Consider the following 15,225-nt stretch of genomic DNA (forward strand, 5'->3'; position numbering starts at 1 on the left):
ACATTGATTGTACCTTTTTGAAAAAAGCTTTTTTACTTTTTTTTCATTTGTGTTTGTGGAAAATGGATTCTGACCACCGTGTATGATTTTTCTCACGTACTGCTGTGTGCTGTGCTGGAAAAGCATTTGTTATTTCTGTAGGGGACAAAATAGGTAGATCTAGGATTTCTTCTATCGAGTGGGAAGATATTGGTTAATTTATATTCATATATGCAAATAGTTTTGTACTTAATTATTTAGAGTGAATTTTACTTGATCAGTGCCTTTCATATTCAACAGATAAGTATCTTAGGTTTCTTTGCTTGATGAAGGAGTTGTCTTAACTAACAGAGGTTGAACTGAAGGAAGTTAGTAGTTAAAATTAACTCTAGATTTGGGGTTACAGTTCCTTTTTGTATTTTCCATTTTGTTTGGGTACAGTGATATACTTTATTATAATCTCCACCTTTAATTTCTTTTTATTATTAGATAGATCAGTAACATTGTATTCAAATGAAAGTGAAGAAAAGCCTGAAAATAAGTGTATTTTATTTATTTTAATTAATGATGACGATTTTTGCCGACAAAACCTTTGCAGTTGTAGCCAGCTGCTGATTATTGTTGGCTTGAAGGTTAACACTGAATAATAAAAGACTCCGCTGAGAGAGACCGGGGAGCAGCCTTTCAGAATCTAACAGGGCACTCGCTATGGGATACAAGGGGACAGACTCTTTAGTGCGGTCTGTTGAGATAGGACAGGGAGAAATGATTTCAAACTAAATGAGGGGAGATTTAGACTGGACATAAGGTAAAAGGTATTTTTATGATAGGCAGTGGAACAGGTTGCCCAGACGTGGAAGCCCCGTCCCTGGAGACATTCAAGCTCAGGCTGGAAGAGGCTCTGGGCATCCTCATCGAGCTGTTTGTGTCCCTGTTCATTGCAGGGATTTGGACTAGATGGCCTTTAAGCATCCCTTCCAACTTACATAATTCTAGGATTCAATAATGTTTTGTAAGTTTGGGTTCTAAACATACCTGACCTTTTGAAATACGCTTTATAAAGCTTTATCTTGAATGATACTTCAGTGTTGTGTATAAGTTAGATATGCGTTGGAGTGTCTGTATTCAGAACAACCAGTTTACTTTGTGTACTGAAAGTTTGTTCTTATATTTAACATCAATTTCTTTCTAATAGTAGGGAAATTATACTGAGAACCATAGGGAGTGGCAAAAGGTCTTTGTTTCTCTTTAATCAAAAGGTTACATTAGTATGGTATCAAAAATATTTTTATTCTCTCTGACTTAAAAACAATTCATTCCCATTAGTTAGCAGAATGTATTTCTGCTATTGAAGACTGAATGTCTTAAAGACTCCTGACTTCTTTCTCTAATATGCATTTCATATCCATAATTTCCAGGAGAGGGCAGCATTTTCCTACATGAGGTCCTTGAAAGAACATGCCCTGCTCAGACTGTCAATGTTTCTTGTAATTACTCCCAGTATATTTGTTGCTTGCTTATGAATTAACTTGCATTTATGGAACTAAATCATTCCAATCATTTAATTACACCTGAGGAGCTGAACTATAATTGCTTGCTTCCAACTAGGATCTGATATGGCTTGAGCAGTATTAATTTGGTGTTTACTTTTCTGAGTGCTAAAAGCATTAAAATGATTGTGCAATGGGATTACATTTTACTAATTGCTGGCATTCATTAGCTGGGTAAATGGCGAGGAAGAATGACTGTATATTGTGGAGGGATAAAATTATGGTTTTAAATAGTATATTACTAGGCACATTAAGGCCCTAAGACATGTTTTAAAATACTCCAGAGGTTATTAAATACCGTATTTTCTTCATGTCTTGCTATATGACTATCTTATTAAAATACTGCAATTATTATGAACCTTTTTGTGCAATATGTCAGGAAATGGCTTCATTGACAGAAACCTACTGCTTGATATTAATAACCTTCTAAATTTTAAGCTAATCCAAAAGTAAATGAGGAACTTAGGAAAAGATTGACAACTCCAAATCAACAGTTACACAGAATTGAAAAAGAAGTGTACAGCTTCATTTGAGGAACTTCTGTAAGGAGCTTGGAGTTCTGCAATTTAGAGTGAAGTCTTTTTTTTTTTTGTTAGGACCTAAGCACATCAAATCAACACTTTCTTATTTGTTATTAATTATAAATAGACGCAATATGAGCTAGATATGTATTTCTGGAGTACGTGTTAGTCTTGAATCATAAGTGTTTGGAGGAGTATTATACTTTTTAAAATTATCTGAAAGATAAAATGAAAACATCTATTTTGTGTATAATCTAAAAAAAAACAAAAACAAAACACTTTCTTCTTCTGCAGTATTTGTAAAAAAATTTATGTCCTGGTGAAACTGACTTGAATTTTCAAATATTTTCTTAATTTTATTGTTGTTGTTTTAATTATTACACTTATCAGCACAATGACAGTTGTATTTTCATGATTGAGTCACTGCTTCTTCAAGTAATGTGTTCTATCTTGTAATAAATTTAAGAAAAAAATTCATGAGAAGACATACAAAATAAACATAATGATGCAGTGAAGGATGAAAAATTATTCTTTGTATAATACATTCTAAAGGAGATGCTTGAGCAAATAATAAAATTGTTACTATATTAATAAGATTACAAATTGACTGATTTATTTATATTTTCATGAAATATGTAATATAATTTGATTTTTATCCTATAAGAGAACGTATATTTTAACATAAAAATGTTACGTAGTAAGTCTAACTTTATATTGAAGGACTTATTTTTGAATGATAGGGATTATCTTTTGCAATGATATCTTTAACTGTATAGTCTGAAGCAACATGTAACCCATAGTAGGATGGGTTAAATTATTTAGCTGTTTTAAAAAGTCTGCAAATTCAGAGGTGCAGTAGTCAAGGACTACTTCACCTCTGTTTTATCCAGGAAATTCAAACAGGTGAAAGAATTGCAGCATGTTCTGCCATCTGTAATAAGTGCCAAAATCTCATTGCCTCAGGTGTGGTTTGTGCTGTTGCTCAGTAGCATGTCCTTCCAAGACCAGACTCTAGAACAAGAAGACAAACATAAATTTTGCCATGAAGGCATTGCATACAGTAGAAAGCTAAAGCAAATTAATAGAAAAAAATAGATACGTGAAGAAAAAAAAATATTTTACCGAGAAAAATAAATTCTCACTTTTAGAGTACGTGGACTTTATTGTGCTATTATAAATATCCTAAAATCATTTGTCTTTAAATTTTATGTCAAATGAAAGCAAAGTATAGGTGTGTTATAATGTATTGTTTCAAGTTTATTTATCTAGAGTTTGCTTTATTTTAGCTCTGAAATGTTGGAGGAAAAACTGGAGCTAGTGCCAGATCAAACAACTTGAGAAGAACAAATGGAGAACTTGTCTGAAGGTAAGGACTTCTAAGATATTAATAAGGAACCTCAGGTGTTTTACCAGTGCTAGGCAGTGACTGGAATGTATTTGTTCTTGCCGATACATAGCTGACTTTGGAAGTAAAGAGAAAAAGGAAAGAAAAAAATACACCGCCTCTTAAAAGTGTTTGGGTTAACAGGAGAGCAACTACAAATACGATTCTTCCCAGACTTCTGTATATGTACATGCAAAGTAACAAATGTCGTTTATCAGCTTAACTTTACTTTATGAGTTATGAAACTACTTTATTAAAATTCTGAGAAGTATAATTTTAATTCTTAGCCTGTATATTGTACTTACTAAAAATGTGGGGAAGTAAACAACAAACATGAAGGCTATCTCTAACTTTCTTGTCTATTCACACCTGGCTAAAGTACAGTTAAGACATCCACTAATATTTAGTAATTTCTTACTACTACCTCAACCACATACAGGCAGTAATGAGGTTGAGAGGGCTTTCGTTTGTTTGTTTGGAAGGAACTTCACCACTTCCGTGGTTCATAGAGTTTTGAACTTCATCAGGACAGAAGGATATTTTTGTATTTGGATGACCACGGTGTTGCTCTCAGATATTTTTTCTATGCTTTGTGAGAGAAAGTTTTACAAAGGCTGAGTTTGAGAGGATGCTACATGACTGACTTTGCAGAAGTGTCAGAAAGTGACCTGTATCTAGATGACAATATAAAAAGACTGAAGAAAGCATACACACAGGAAGGAGACATTCAGTACATCATAGAAGGGTGGATTTTTTCCAGGAGGTGGCTTTATGTAGATTGAAAAAATATGGAATAGGTGTGTTACATCAAAGATGCCTCCTGTGTGGGAGACGGATAGTATTTTGTGTATTTCTTTTTTGGAATTTTATTGTTTTCTTTCAGAAGCCACAGTAAGTGACGAGTGTTTCCATAAGGAGAGTCTGATGTTTGGAACAGAGTAGAAACGCTTCTTCTTGGAGATTATACCTTTCTTAGTATTGACAGGAATTCCTTTCTATATTGTGTATGACAAACTACTTGTAGACCTAATTTAATCATGATATTTCGGGCTATTATTGAGATAACTTAAAAACGTTCTAGGATCAAATGCACTGAAAAAAGCAATAGTCGTGGTCTGTTAACTTAATGGAGAATGTATTCTGAGAATTTATGCTTTCAGTGTATTATGGCTTAGTCAGATTTAGTATTTTTAGACCTTTAGGGGTCAGCATACCCTAAGAATGGTTCAAAAGGTTAACTTTTCCAGAGTAGGCTGCAAGTGAATACTATAAACTGATTCTCTGTGAAATGTTTTCTATCCATTTGCAAGAAATGCTGTTGTGCAGCTCTCAGATACTTTAAAAACTGGTTATTTGCTGAGTTTCATATGCATTGTTTTTCTGATGCCTTAAATTAACATTTTGTGCTGTTAAGAAAGCTATTTCTTCTAAGCTACCACTTACCTATTAGTGAATCTAATAGAATTATTCATATGGTCACAGAAAAACTGGGAAGAAAAATTAATACCCTCTTATCTCTCTCTCTTTTTTTTTTTTTTTTTTTTTTTTTTTTGTATCAATCATCACATAATGTCTTTGTTTGTACTCTTAGGGAAGTTTAAAAAAAACTAGAGCAACTTTAAGTTTTCTGTTTAAATGTCTAAAGTTGAATTGTGTACTTTTCTGTGTTCTACTTTCTTTATCTGTGATATCTTTCCTTTTTGCAGTGGGTGCTGTACTGTAGCTGGCTGTTCCTACTCGCAAGTTCAAAAGCTCTTTTTAGAAAAAATCTAATAATATTCATTTTTAATAACATACTGAATAAATTGAGGTTTAATTTAGCTGGCTTGATGAAAATGCAGTTAAGCAATGAGAGTTATCTTTTTTAAATGCTAGGTACTGAGAAGTGGTAGGTTTGTGGTGGCTATGTGGGTTAATATGTAGCCTGTTAATAGGTGTTATAAAATATTTGAAAAATAAAGTCTATGTTTAATATATCTGAAGTGTTTGAAAGTTGATAATTTGTTTTTAGCATTCTGGATTGTTTGGATCAGTAAGTCCAAGATTTATTATTTTGAGTTTGTATCTGATTAAATGTACTGTTTATTATTTACCATAGGACTCAGTTTTTAAAAAGATAGTGACTTTTCTAACAATACTTGAGGGAATGTATTAGGGATGTTGGCAGCAGGCCAGTAAAGATTCTGTAATTTCGAAAGGAAAAATATTCAGAATAGAAACTATAAAGCCTAGGATCATCATTTATTATAAAAATAAATTATAATAATAAAATTATATATAAATTATATTAGTAAATAGCTGCATCACTTAACGTTGTAGGGCTGTAGATGCACTCTGCACCTGGATTGCATTGTTACTTCTTCAGGGTTTACATGCATGAAAAAACATGCAGAAACATTAATAATGTGAAAATATAAAAGTATTCTTTCTGTCCTTAGATATATATTCATGACCTGATATGTCAATTTTACAAAAGAGTTATAATGATAGTGAAGCAGTAAGTGTTGAAATATTGGAAATTGTGTTTCATTTGACTCATGCCATGTACGGATTTGAATGAGTGAAGGTACTTGTTTTTCACTGCTGTAGTGTTTTACTTGGGTCATATTTCTGAGTGAACATGTTTTTTAAGGACAGGGCAGAAATTAGGGTGAGTTTTTAGAATACAGAATACTGTTTGGTCTGTTTTGACAACAACTTTACGATTTTGCTGATCTAGAATAAAATACATTGTGTAATTATTAGTTAAAATTCATAAGATGTTTGTTTTTAATGGGAAAGTGGTTGACTTTTTTTAAAAGATAGATGTTACATTTTTCAAGCAGGGGAATAATGCACATTTCTAAGTCGCTACTTAAAGCATCTACAGAAATATGTGTCAATGAACCAGTTTCACCCTTAAGAATTTGTTGTCAGTTCTAAGTTATGATAAATATGGACACTTTCACTATAGCTTGTTGTCCTGCAAGAGAATGTTTGCATGACTCATAAAAATACTTTAAAATTGCCTGCCTGGAAACTATAGTTCAGAGGAGATTCCAGTATGAAAGACAATGTAGATTGGAATGGGATTGCAGAATCAAATGGTGCACGGAAGTCTGAAAAGTGTTGGATTAGGTGGTGAGCTGTTGCTTTCTAGTTTTGCTTCATCCAGGAGAAAGAGAGGAGAACAGCTATGCAAACCTAATGACCAAATTATCTGTATATAGAACTGCTTAAACACAAGTGCATGCCACAAGCTTATTTGTAGACAGTAGTTTTTACTGCATTGTGTATTTGTGCATTCATTTGTGTTGCAGGAGTGCGTGGTGTTTTCTGTTAAGAATCTGGCCATAGCTTTCCTTGTATTGTAATGGTCATGATGTGTATGTGTCTGTATTGCTTAGAAAAATACTTCTGCATTCTTTTGCTGCATAATGAATAATATTTCAGGGAATAAATACTCACTAGAATATTTTGTGCACTTATTTACTGCCATCTATAAATGCTCTTCATCATCAGCCATTACTTTTGTGTTCATGGTAATTGAGGCAGTGGCAGTCATATGCATAGGCTGAGTAAAATGTATAATCTTTTTTCACTAATTTCCTAGAAATTAAACTTCTGCCCCTCACCATTTATTTGTAAACTGTCATTAAGAAAAGCTAATTTTTCAAGCTGTGCAGTTATTTAATTTTTTTTGGGGGGGGGGGGTGGGAGGGGTGGGAGGTTGTACTATTTACAAGAATTTGTCTGGAATTACTGTTGTGTGACTTTAACACCCACCCACCAAGATGAAGGGGTAAAGGAAGCTTTAAAAGTACTGAGATGTTGTAAAGATTTTACTCATTTTTTTTTTGTCTGATGATCTAGATAGGTCAGAAAGCAATTGGTGGTAGAAGAGTTGCTTCCTCTTTCTCCAGAACACATCAGTTACAACTGCAGGATAGAGTAAATCTGAAGTTTTTCTTCCAAGGCTGCAGTAGAAGCAGAATAAACAGTTGTCATATTGAAGTCTGTTTCTTCTTTCACATGCCTCAAGATGAGATACTGTGAGTTTGTTCTTCCTTTCCTTCCCTGTTTTTAGCAATAAGGAATACTGCTTATCTGGAAAATGAGGAAGACCTGAACACTGCATATGTATTTATGCAGAGGAATCCACATTATACACACAGAGACAGTATTCTCTTCAACACGTGATTCAATTTGTGTCTTGCATGGGTGTTGTACTTTCAGCCTCAAACTCACTGCATGCCTGCTGCCCATTTTCAGGTGGTAAGAATGGTGGCAGGTTTCTCTGCAGAGTATAGGATGTAAAGACCTGCTGCTATCTAATCTTTCCTATAAATATAATTCCTCTTTCATACATATAAATTCTCATATTTCCTTTTCCTACCCCATTCTTTTCTTATATATTTCTAGTATATTCTTAAATATAGCACATTTGTACAGGCTGAGTGGAAAAAGACTTGTCATAAGAAGCACAAATAAGTTTTCAGTATCTGCCTGACTCATTCAAGTGTTGTGATGTATTTTCAGTTTTTTAACAAAATCACGAAGTGCCCAGTCTGCACCAAGTCCTGCAAGCAGTACAGATGGGGAGAGGGCACAGCTTGAAGTATTGCACTTTGAATCTCCTTAGTGTTTATTATTTGAGTGCAGCTGACTTCAGAATGTCTTGAAATGTGCTTCAGGAAGAAGCAGCAGTTATTTCACAGTGATTGTTATGTGGTGCATCAGGAGGACCTTTAGAAGACTTGGCAAAAATGCAGAAATTTGGTTATTTTCTTCTTTAGAAACTTTTGCTGCTAGTACTTTATTAACTAGAATGACATTTAAGTTCAGCATGAAGGTGTAACAAAGGATTTTATTTAATAAATAAGCATGCCCTGGATCTCCAGAGTGCATTGGAGATTCACTTCTGAGAGTCCATGTGTGTTTTTAGTAGAGGTATGCATGTATCAGGGTATGTGGATGAGGTGTCTTCCTGTCACTTCACACAGTGACATTTCTCTTATGTTGGACATTTAAAGTTACAGTATTATTATTTTTTTTTAATAATTGCAAGTCTGTAGTTTTCTGGGACGTAGCTTGGAATATGAAATTCAGCAAAGCCTTAGTTGTTTGTTTGTGGTAGGGGAGGTTGAGTACGTTTGGATAAGAGAATTTCCACTATAATTAATGGGCATCAGGAAACATGACCCTGCCTAGATAAAAGGGAGTTCTGGATCATTAAGATTTAGATAATGAAAGAGGCTATATGTGAAAAGCAATTGTCTGGAATCACAATAGCAAAAGAAAAATGGGATAGAAGAGTTTACTTTGTTTTCAGCTGTTTTAGAAAATATAAACACAGCATGCTTAGTAAAACTCTAGCACACACTATGTTTGGAAATTATGTAATAACTCCATATAGGCTGTAATGATATCCTGAAACCCTGTATTTAAACTAACCTGAATTACAATGAGAGATAAACAGAATATTTACCCATCCCTTATGAGCTGCTGCTGATATGTAAATTTATTCTTCTACTTTGCACAAATATACTTTTGAGCTACTGCTTAAACACTTCAAGGTCCTTAGCCAAACAGTTTTAATGATGCCTCCAATATTATGAAAGTGTGACATTTGATGAATGCCTTGTATAGTTGTGATATCGGGGAAAGTGTAAACAAAAAACGCACATCAAGTCATCGTGCAACACCTAGATAATTTATAATTTTACTGTTTATATCCATCTTGACATTTTTTATCTGCCAAAGGCAGGTTTCATTTGGAATCTTAATCTGAGATTTATTTGGTGGATCTGGAAATCATAGCTAGAGTTCCCACAGGAAATGGTCCATCTACCAACAGATTAAATGGCAGTCCTGCAGTTGTTAAGGGAGCTCTGCATTTAACACACATGCATACTCATTCAGTCAGCACTGTGGAGAAAAATTAAAGTAGTAACCCAGGTTTAGGAACAATGTAGCTAAAAAGTCCTGTATTTGCTGAATGACAAAGGGTTATATAGCAGCATTTCATTTTATTATTCGTGCTTGAATTTCTTGTTTGCTTTGTTGAGTCTGCTGACGAATACTAATAAATGCCTGCAACAATCCAGACGAGAGATGCCTGGCAACAAAGCTATGCGGTGGACCTCCCTGATCTTCTCCAGTTCACAACCTGACCTTTTGAAAAATTGGCTGGGCTAAGCTGCAGAATTTGGGTGTAATAGTTATTGTTAACTCCAGCTTTAGGATTTATTAATTTGTGTGATCAAGACTTACCTATACTTCAAAGTTTCAAAAGACCAAACACAATCATCCGTCCATTAGAACTAACATTGTGTTGCTGTGAATCCCACTTAGTATCTGTTTAAAGATTCTGCTGTTTTGATGCATTCAGAGTATAAAAACACTTTTTTCAAGTATGAGACCAATCCAGTGAAAATCTGGTGTCTTCTCAGAGACTAATATTTTAAAATAACTGTGTGTTAATGAATTGCAAACAGAGAGTGGAATGCCAAAGGAAATGTGTGATATTTGCACATTAATAAATGCATCACTATTTAACGGCGGTGACTACCGAAATAATGGTTGGTCACTTATTTTAAACACTTGGAAGCATTTTTCTACCTTTTCTAATGGTTCTTTCTTCAACTGCTGCTTAGATGTAAAATAGGAGAGTGAAAGACTTGATGAGAGACAGACAAGGGAAACATCATTACAAAAATAATCAGTCTTCAGAGAATTGTAAAAATAGTCTTTGCCAGAATAACTCCAACTGTTCTTAATCTCCTTCTGAATTTATTTTTTATGAAGGGTGTTGCCAGTGTTCCATGCAAGTACAGGTGAATAAAGAAGCGTTCAAAGTAACACAGGTGTCACCCCCTGCTTAAGTTGCCATCACAGAATGAATTCAGTGTTCTCTTCAGATTCCTTTAAGGAATTAAAAATGAATCATTAAACTTCTGACTTTTGTCTGTATTTTGGCTGCCAAAAAGATATTTTCAAGCCTCTTTGTGTGTGTGTGTGTGTGTGTGTGTGTTTATGTTATGAGATATACAGCAAGCTTTAATTCCAAATACAGCTTAAGTTATTTTTACTTCATTTGCAGAGAACTTTTTCAGTAAAATTCTGATCAGAATACATTGATATATTTGATTGGGATTTTGGACTTAATAAGTACAAACCATAGCTAATGATCATTCATTAGAGTTTTACTGTTTTATTAATCTGAATTCTAAAAAGATTAACTGACAGTTTTAATTATTCACATTTTCTGTATTAAAACTATAGCCAATGTAAAAAAGAAAAGTGGTTTCATTTCTTCTGCCTTCTACTGAAATTACGAGAAGTTTACATGAAGTTTCTATATGTGTACACAGCATGTCAGCATGTCTTCTAACGTAGAAATACTGTAGTTTGTCATGTGTATTAAGGTCATCATAAAGGAATGTGAAAGATGATTTGAAATTCCTCTTAATCTTTTGGTTCTGTAAACGTTATCATTAACAGGTAAAAATGATATATTTTTCTTGGAATTCATTTGAAGTTAGTTTTTTTTTTTTTGCAGTTATTCAAGTTGCATTAGGCCTCTTTGATGGAAAGAAAAGAATTCCATTTCTCCAAGGAGAATGGAGCAAAGGCCACCAGTGAGGCTCCATGATAAAACACAAACTTCTGCAGTTTTATTTCCACCATGACTTTTTTGTTCTTTAGTCTTGCTCATACTAAAATTTCTATCATGGTACTTACGTATCCTTTCTAAAATATCTTGAGAAAATGTTCCTTTCAAGATTTATTTGAAATGAACCTCTGTCAGTTGTTTCTTACAGTGAGATCACATAGTCTATCTCAGTAAGAGTTGCCTCATGCTTTTCACTTGATAATTGTTGGGACACTGAACATACAATGCATCTTTGTGAATATTTCCTCTTTATAAGCACCAATGCCTTGGCACTTCTTTGTGTGATATTTTTGGCTATGCAGAGCACTGAGAAATTAAAAGGAATTAGATTTATATTACAAAAATATTCAGAGCTCAGCCTTGATGTTATCAGGTTTCCTGTAACTGCCATTCTGTCTTGCTGCCCAAGTGATTTAGTGAGATCTTTGAGTCCTACTGAACAACTGTCTTAAATGTTGTCCAGTTTTCTTTGAACGGTAGGAAGTGTGCCATAAAATATCAGTGATTTATTTGTAATTGAAAGTTGCTGGTTGTCAGTGAACTACGTGATACTGAAGGGGACTAAGTAACTATATCTTAAGTATATTTGTAATAAACCCAAAGGTGAGTAAAGCTGCACTTGTTTGTTTTAGTTATGGCTTTTTGGTTTCTTTTTGTTGTTTTTTTTTTTTTTTTTTTTTCTTCAAGAAAATGTATCTTGAGCTTAAATTTTATGTATGGAGCTTTTGTAATTGTTTTCCAGAAACAGGAATTACCTTCTTCTTGAAAACAAGAACTGTATCTTTTCGTGGGAATTTGGAAAAAGTAAAATTTTGAGAGAAAGTTAAAAATAATATAATGCTCTTTGAGATATGCATGTTAATTATACATGCTGTGTCTGTGTTAACTCCAATAGAAATTAAAAAGGAAAGGACAGACGCTCTGAAAGTGCACAAATCCTAACCCAACTCTTATTTTTTCTGCTTATGCCAAGCAATAGGATCAGATTTCTTCTACCAGCCTCAATTTCTTTTCTTGCATATCTATAAAATCCCTTACTTTTGCGTTTCCCGCTCATTTTCAGGATTTATGCCTCTTAGACATTCAGTATGAGGTGAATTGTTAAGTTATCTGAGCCTTTCACAAGCATTCTGTTTGGTAGAAGTTGCAGTGGTTAACGTGAATGAACATTTGTCTTTGTCAGAAAGACTTAGCCGTCATTTTCAGCTCATGAATGAATATTCAGGCATAGTACTAACTTAACTACCAGAGCTGGGAAAGTTGGAATCATAGAATGCTCATAGAATGTTCATAGAATCACCAAGGTTGGAAAAGACCTCTAGGATCATCCAGTCCAACCATTCACCTATCACCAGTATTTCCTACTAAACCATGTCCCTCAGTACAACATCTAAAAGTTTCTTAAACACTTCCAGGGACAGTGACTCCACCACCTCCTTGGGCTGCCTGTTCCAGTGCCTACCCACTCTCTTAGATAATTATTTCCTAATGTACAACCTGAATCTTCCCTGGTGCAACATAAGGCTGTTCCCTCTAGTCCTGTCGCTAGTTATGTGGGAGAAGAGGCCGATTCCCACCTCACCACAACCTCCTTTCAGGTAGTTGTAGAGAGCAATAAAGTCTCTCCTGGGCCTCCTCAAGACTAAACAGTTCCAGGTTCCTTGGTCACTCCTCATAAGGCTTGTGCTCCAAATGCCTCACCAGCTTTGTTGACTTTTCTGAGCACCCTTTCATGTAGTGAGGGTCCCAAAACTGTGCACATTACTTGAGGTGTGGCCTCACCAGTGCCAAGCACAGAGGATGATCTCTGCTCCTATTGGCAACACTATTTCTGAAATAGGATGCCACGATGGCCTTCTTGCTGGCACATTGCTTGCTCATGTTCAACTGAGCATCAATCAGTACCCCAGATCTGTTTCTCTACATGGTCTTCCAGCCACTCTGCCCTAATTCTGTAGGGCTGTCTGGGTTTGTTGTGGCTAAAGTGCAAGGCTTGGCACTTGGACTTGTTGAACTTCATCCCACTGACCTCAGCCCAGCTATCCAGCCTGTCCAGATCCCTCTGTAGGGACCTCCTACCCTGGTAGATCGACACTTTCTCCCAGCTTGGTGTCATCTGAAAGCTTACTGAAGGTGCACTCAATCCTGTCATCAGTAAAAATACTGAATAGGACAGGTCCCAGTATCAACCCCTGGGGCACGCCACCCTGGGGCCAGCCACCCAGCCAGTTCTTTACCCAGTGGAGAGCATATCTGCCCAAGCTATGGGCTGCCAACTTCTCCATGAGAATACTATGGGAAGCTGTGTCAAACTGTCAGTACTTTACAGGCCGATTTGGCCTGGTTCCATGACTAATGGTGTGCGGGGACCCACAGACCCATGCCCAAGGAGAGAGGCGGGGAAAAAGGAGTACATGTGTCCTTATTAGTTTGTTAACAAGTGGATTTTGGAGGGATTCAGTCGTTAAGGTTGTAGTCAGCTCTTCAAGTACAGCAACATGTTTTGTTCTGCATTTTTTTTCCCCAAAATGTGTATGGTTGTTCTCTTCCTTCCCCATTTTACTCCTTTTTCTGTTCTATATCTTAGTCCCATTCCTTTACGGGTTCATTCATGCAGTCTTTTGCAGGCAGATAAGAACATGCTTTATCTGTGCTACAGACTGACTTAAAGTACTTGAAATCTCTGAATAGCTATTGTTACATTTGAAGCTGGTTTGGGACTTCTGATGTCCCCATCATCCTCTGCAGGGTGGATTGTAGCCTAGCATAGATTCTACGGTGCTGTGTGCATGTTCTAGGTTTGTTGTTGTTGCTGCTGTTTTCTCCTTTTGTTGTGGCTCCTCAGAGACCCCCCTGCAAATCTCAGGGGTGATCAGAGCAGTTTGGATAGGGGAGTGCTAAACATTGCAGACAGAAGAGGATCCAGCTTTGCTGGATGGTGGAATGGTGAATGCATCTCACCAGCTGTGCATAAAAGAGGCTGCTGCCTCCTTGGCCTTGAAGGCAAAACTCTGCCTTCTGTGCACTTGCATCTTTCTGTATTATGAGTTTCCATATTAAAGGATTCTCTGATGCTCTTTCACTTCTGTCACTTCCGGTCCCCTCTTTCTGAGAAAAAGCTCTGAGAAATTGCGGCTGCCTTCCAATTGCTTTAGGTTTAATATTTTTACTTTGACTTTTTAACCATTTCTAGCTTACCAACATTGAATTCTGTTCTACCTTTACTATTTCAAGCTGTGACGACATTATCTTCTTCCTACTTCCCCTATAATCAATTCCCAGCTTTATTTCTAGTGTCTTTATATTTCTTCTTCCTAACATTTGCCTTTCTTTCCCTTAATGTGAATGAGCTATTCATTCAAGATAAATACATAAAACAGAAGATCAGCTATTCTGCTTCTCCCTATAGTGAAATATTAATCTGAGCTACTGAGCTTGTTCTATTCTATATGGAAAATATGTTGTTTAGTGTACTAAAGAACCAAAATCAGTGGCGGTGATACCACTTAATGAAAACTACACCATTTTTCATGAAGATTTCAAGGCTGTTGTATGCTTTCTCTGATGTTCTTTGTGCAGCCTGATTATTGCAAATGCTACTTACTCCCCAGTGTGTCTCTGCAGCATTGGTAATTAGTGCATAATACAATTTGCAGGAGGCATGAAGAAAAGCACTGAAGTGCATTGATTAACGTTGCTGCTTGGTTTAAAGGGAAGACAAGACTCTACCTTATACCAAGGCCTAAATTACTTGGGGTGGGGAGCAGTGTCACAGACTAAATGTAGAAGTGTTTTTAGAAATAAAAAATTCATTGCCCTTATTGATCTAACTGTGATTCCTCAAAGCATTCTAATGACAAATTTAGCAAGTTGACAAAAGAAAATAACAAAACAATTGAGGCTTTATTGAAACAAGTGAAAAAACTTCTAACCTTAATGCCATTGAGCAGAGTCCTTCTGATTCTGGGTGGAGAAGGCTGCTGTCTTGTTCTCTTTTACAGTGCCAACAGGGGGAAAGATAGTTCCTCTGTTTTTCATCTAGTATTTCCAGGAATGCCACTTGCAGGTTTGCTGTGTGGTGCTCAGTCTTACCCATGCACATGAGGGAATTGAATCTGGATGAAAGGTGTGTAGCAA

General features: G+C 35.6%; 1 protein-coding gene across 22 annotated transcripts in view; it reads left to right on the plus strand.

Moving 5' to 3' along the window:
* The window catches only part of MIPOL1 (mirror-image polydactyly 1), a 176,240-nt gene that overhangs the window by 23,235 nt on the left and 137,780 nt on the right, over window positions 1–15,225 (plus strand). For all 22 annotated transcript variants that reach the window (XM_048950008.1, XM_048950006.1, XM_048950005.1 and 19 more), the window contains one exon: window positions 3,337–3,416. In XM_048950008.1, coding sequence (XP_048805965.1) covers window positions 3,398–3,416 — 19 coding nt within the window. In that variant the 5' untranslated portion in view covers window positions 3,337–3,397. The remainder of the gene's footprint in view (window positions 1–3,336; window positions 3,417–15,225) is intronic.

The sequence above is a fragment of the Lagopus muta genome, chromosome 6, assembly GCF_023343835.1.
Source record: "Lagopus muta isolate bLagMut1 chromosome 6, bLagMut1 primary, whole genome shotgun sequence".
NCBI lineage: Eukaryota > Metazoa > Chordata > Aves > Galliformes > Phasianidae > Lagopus > Lagopus muta.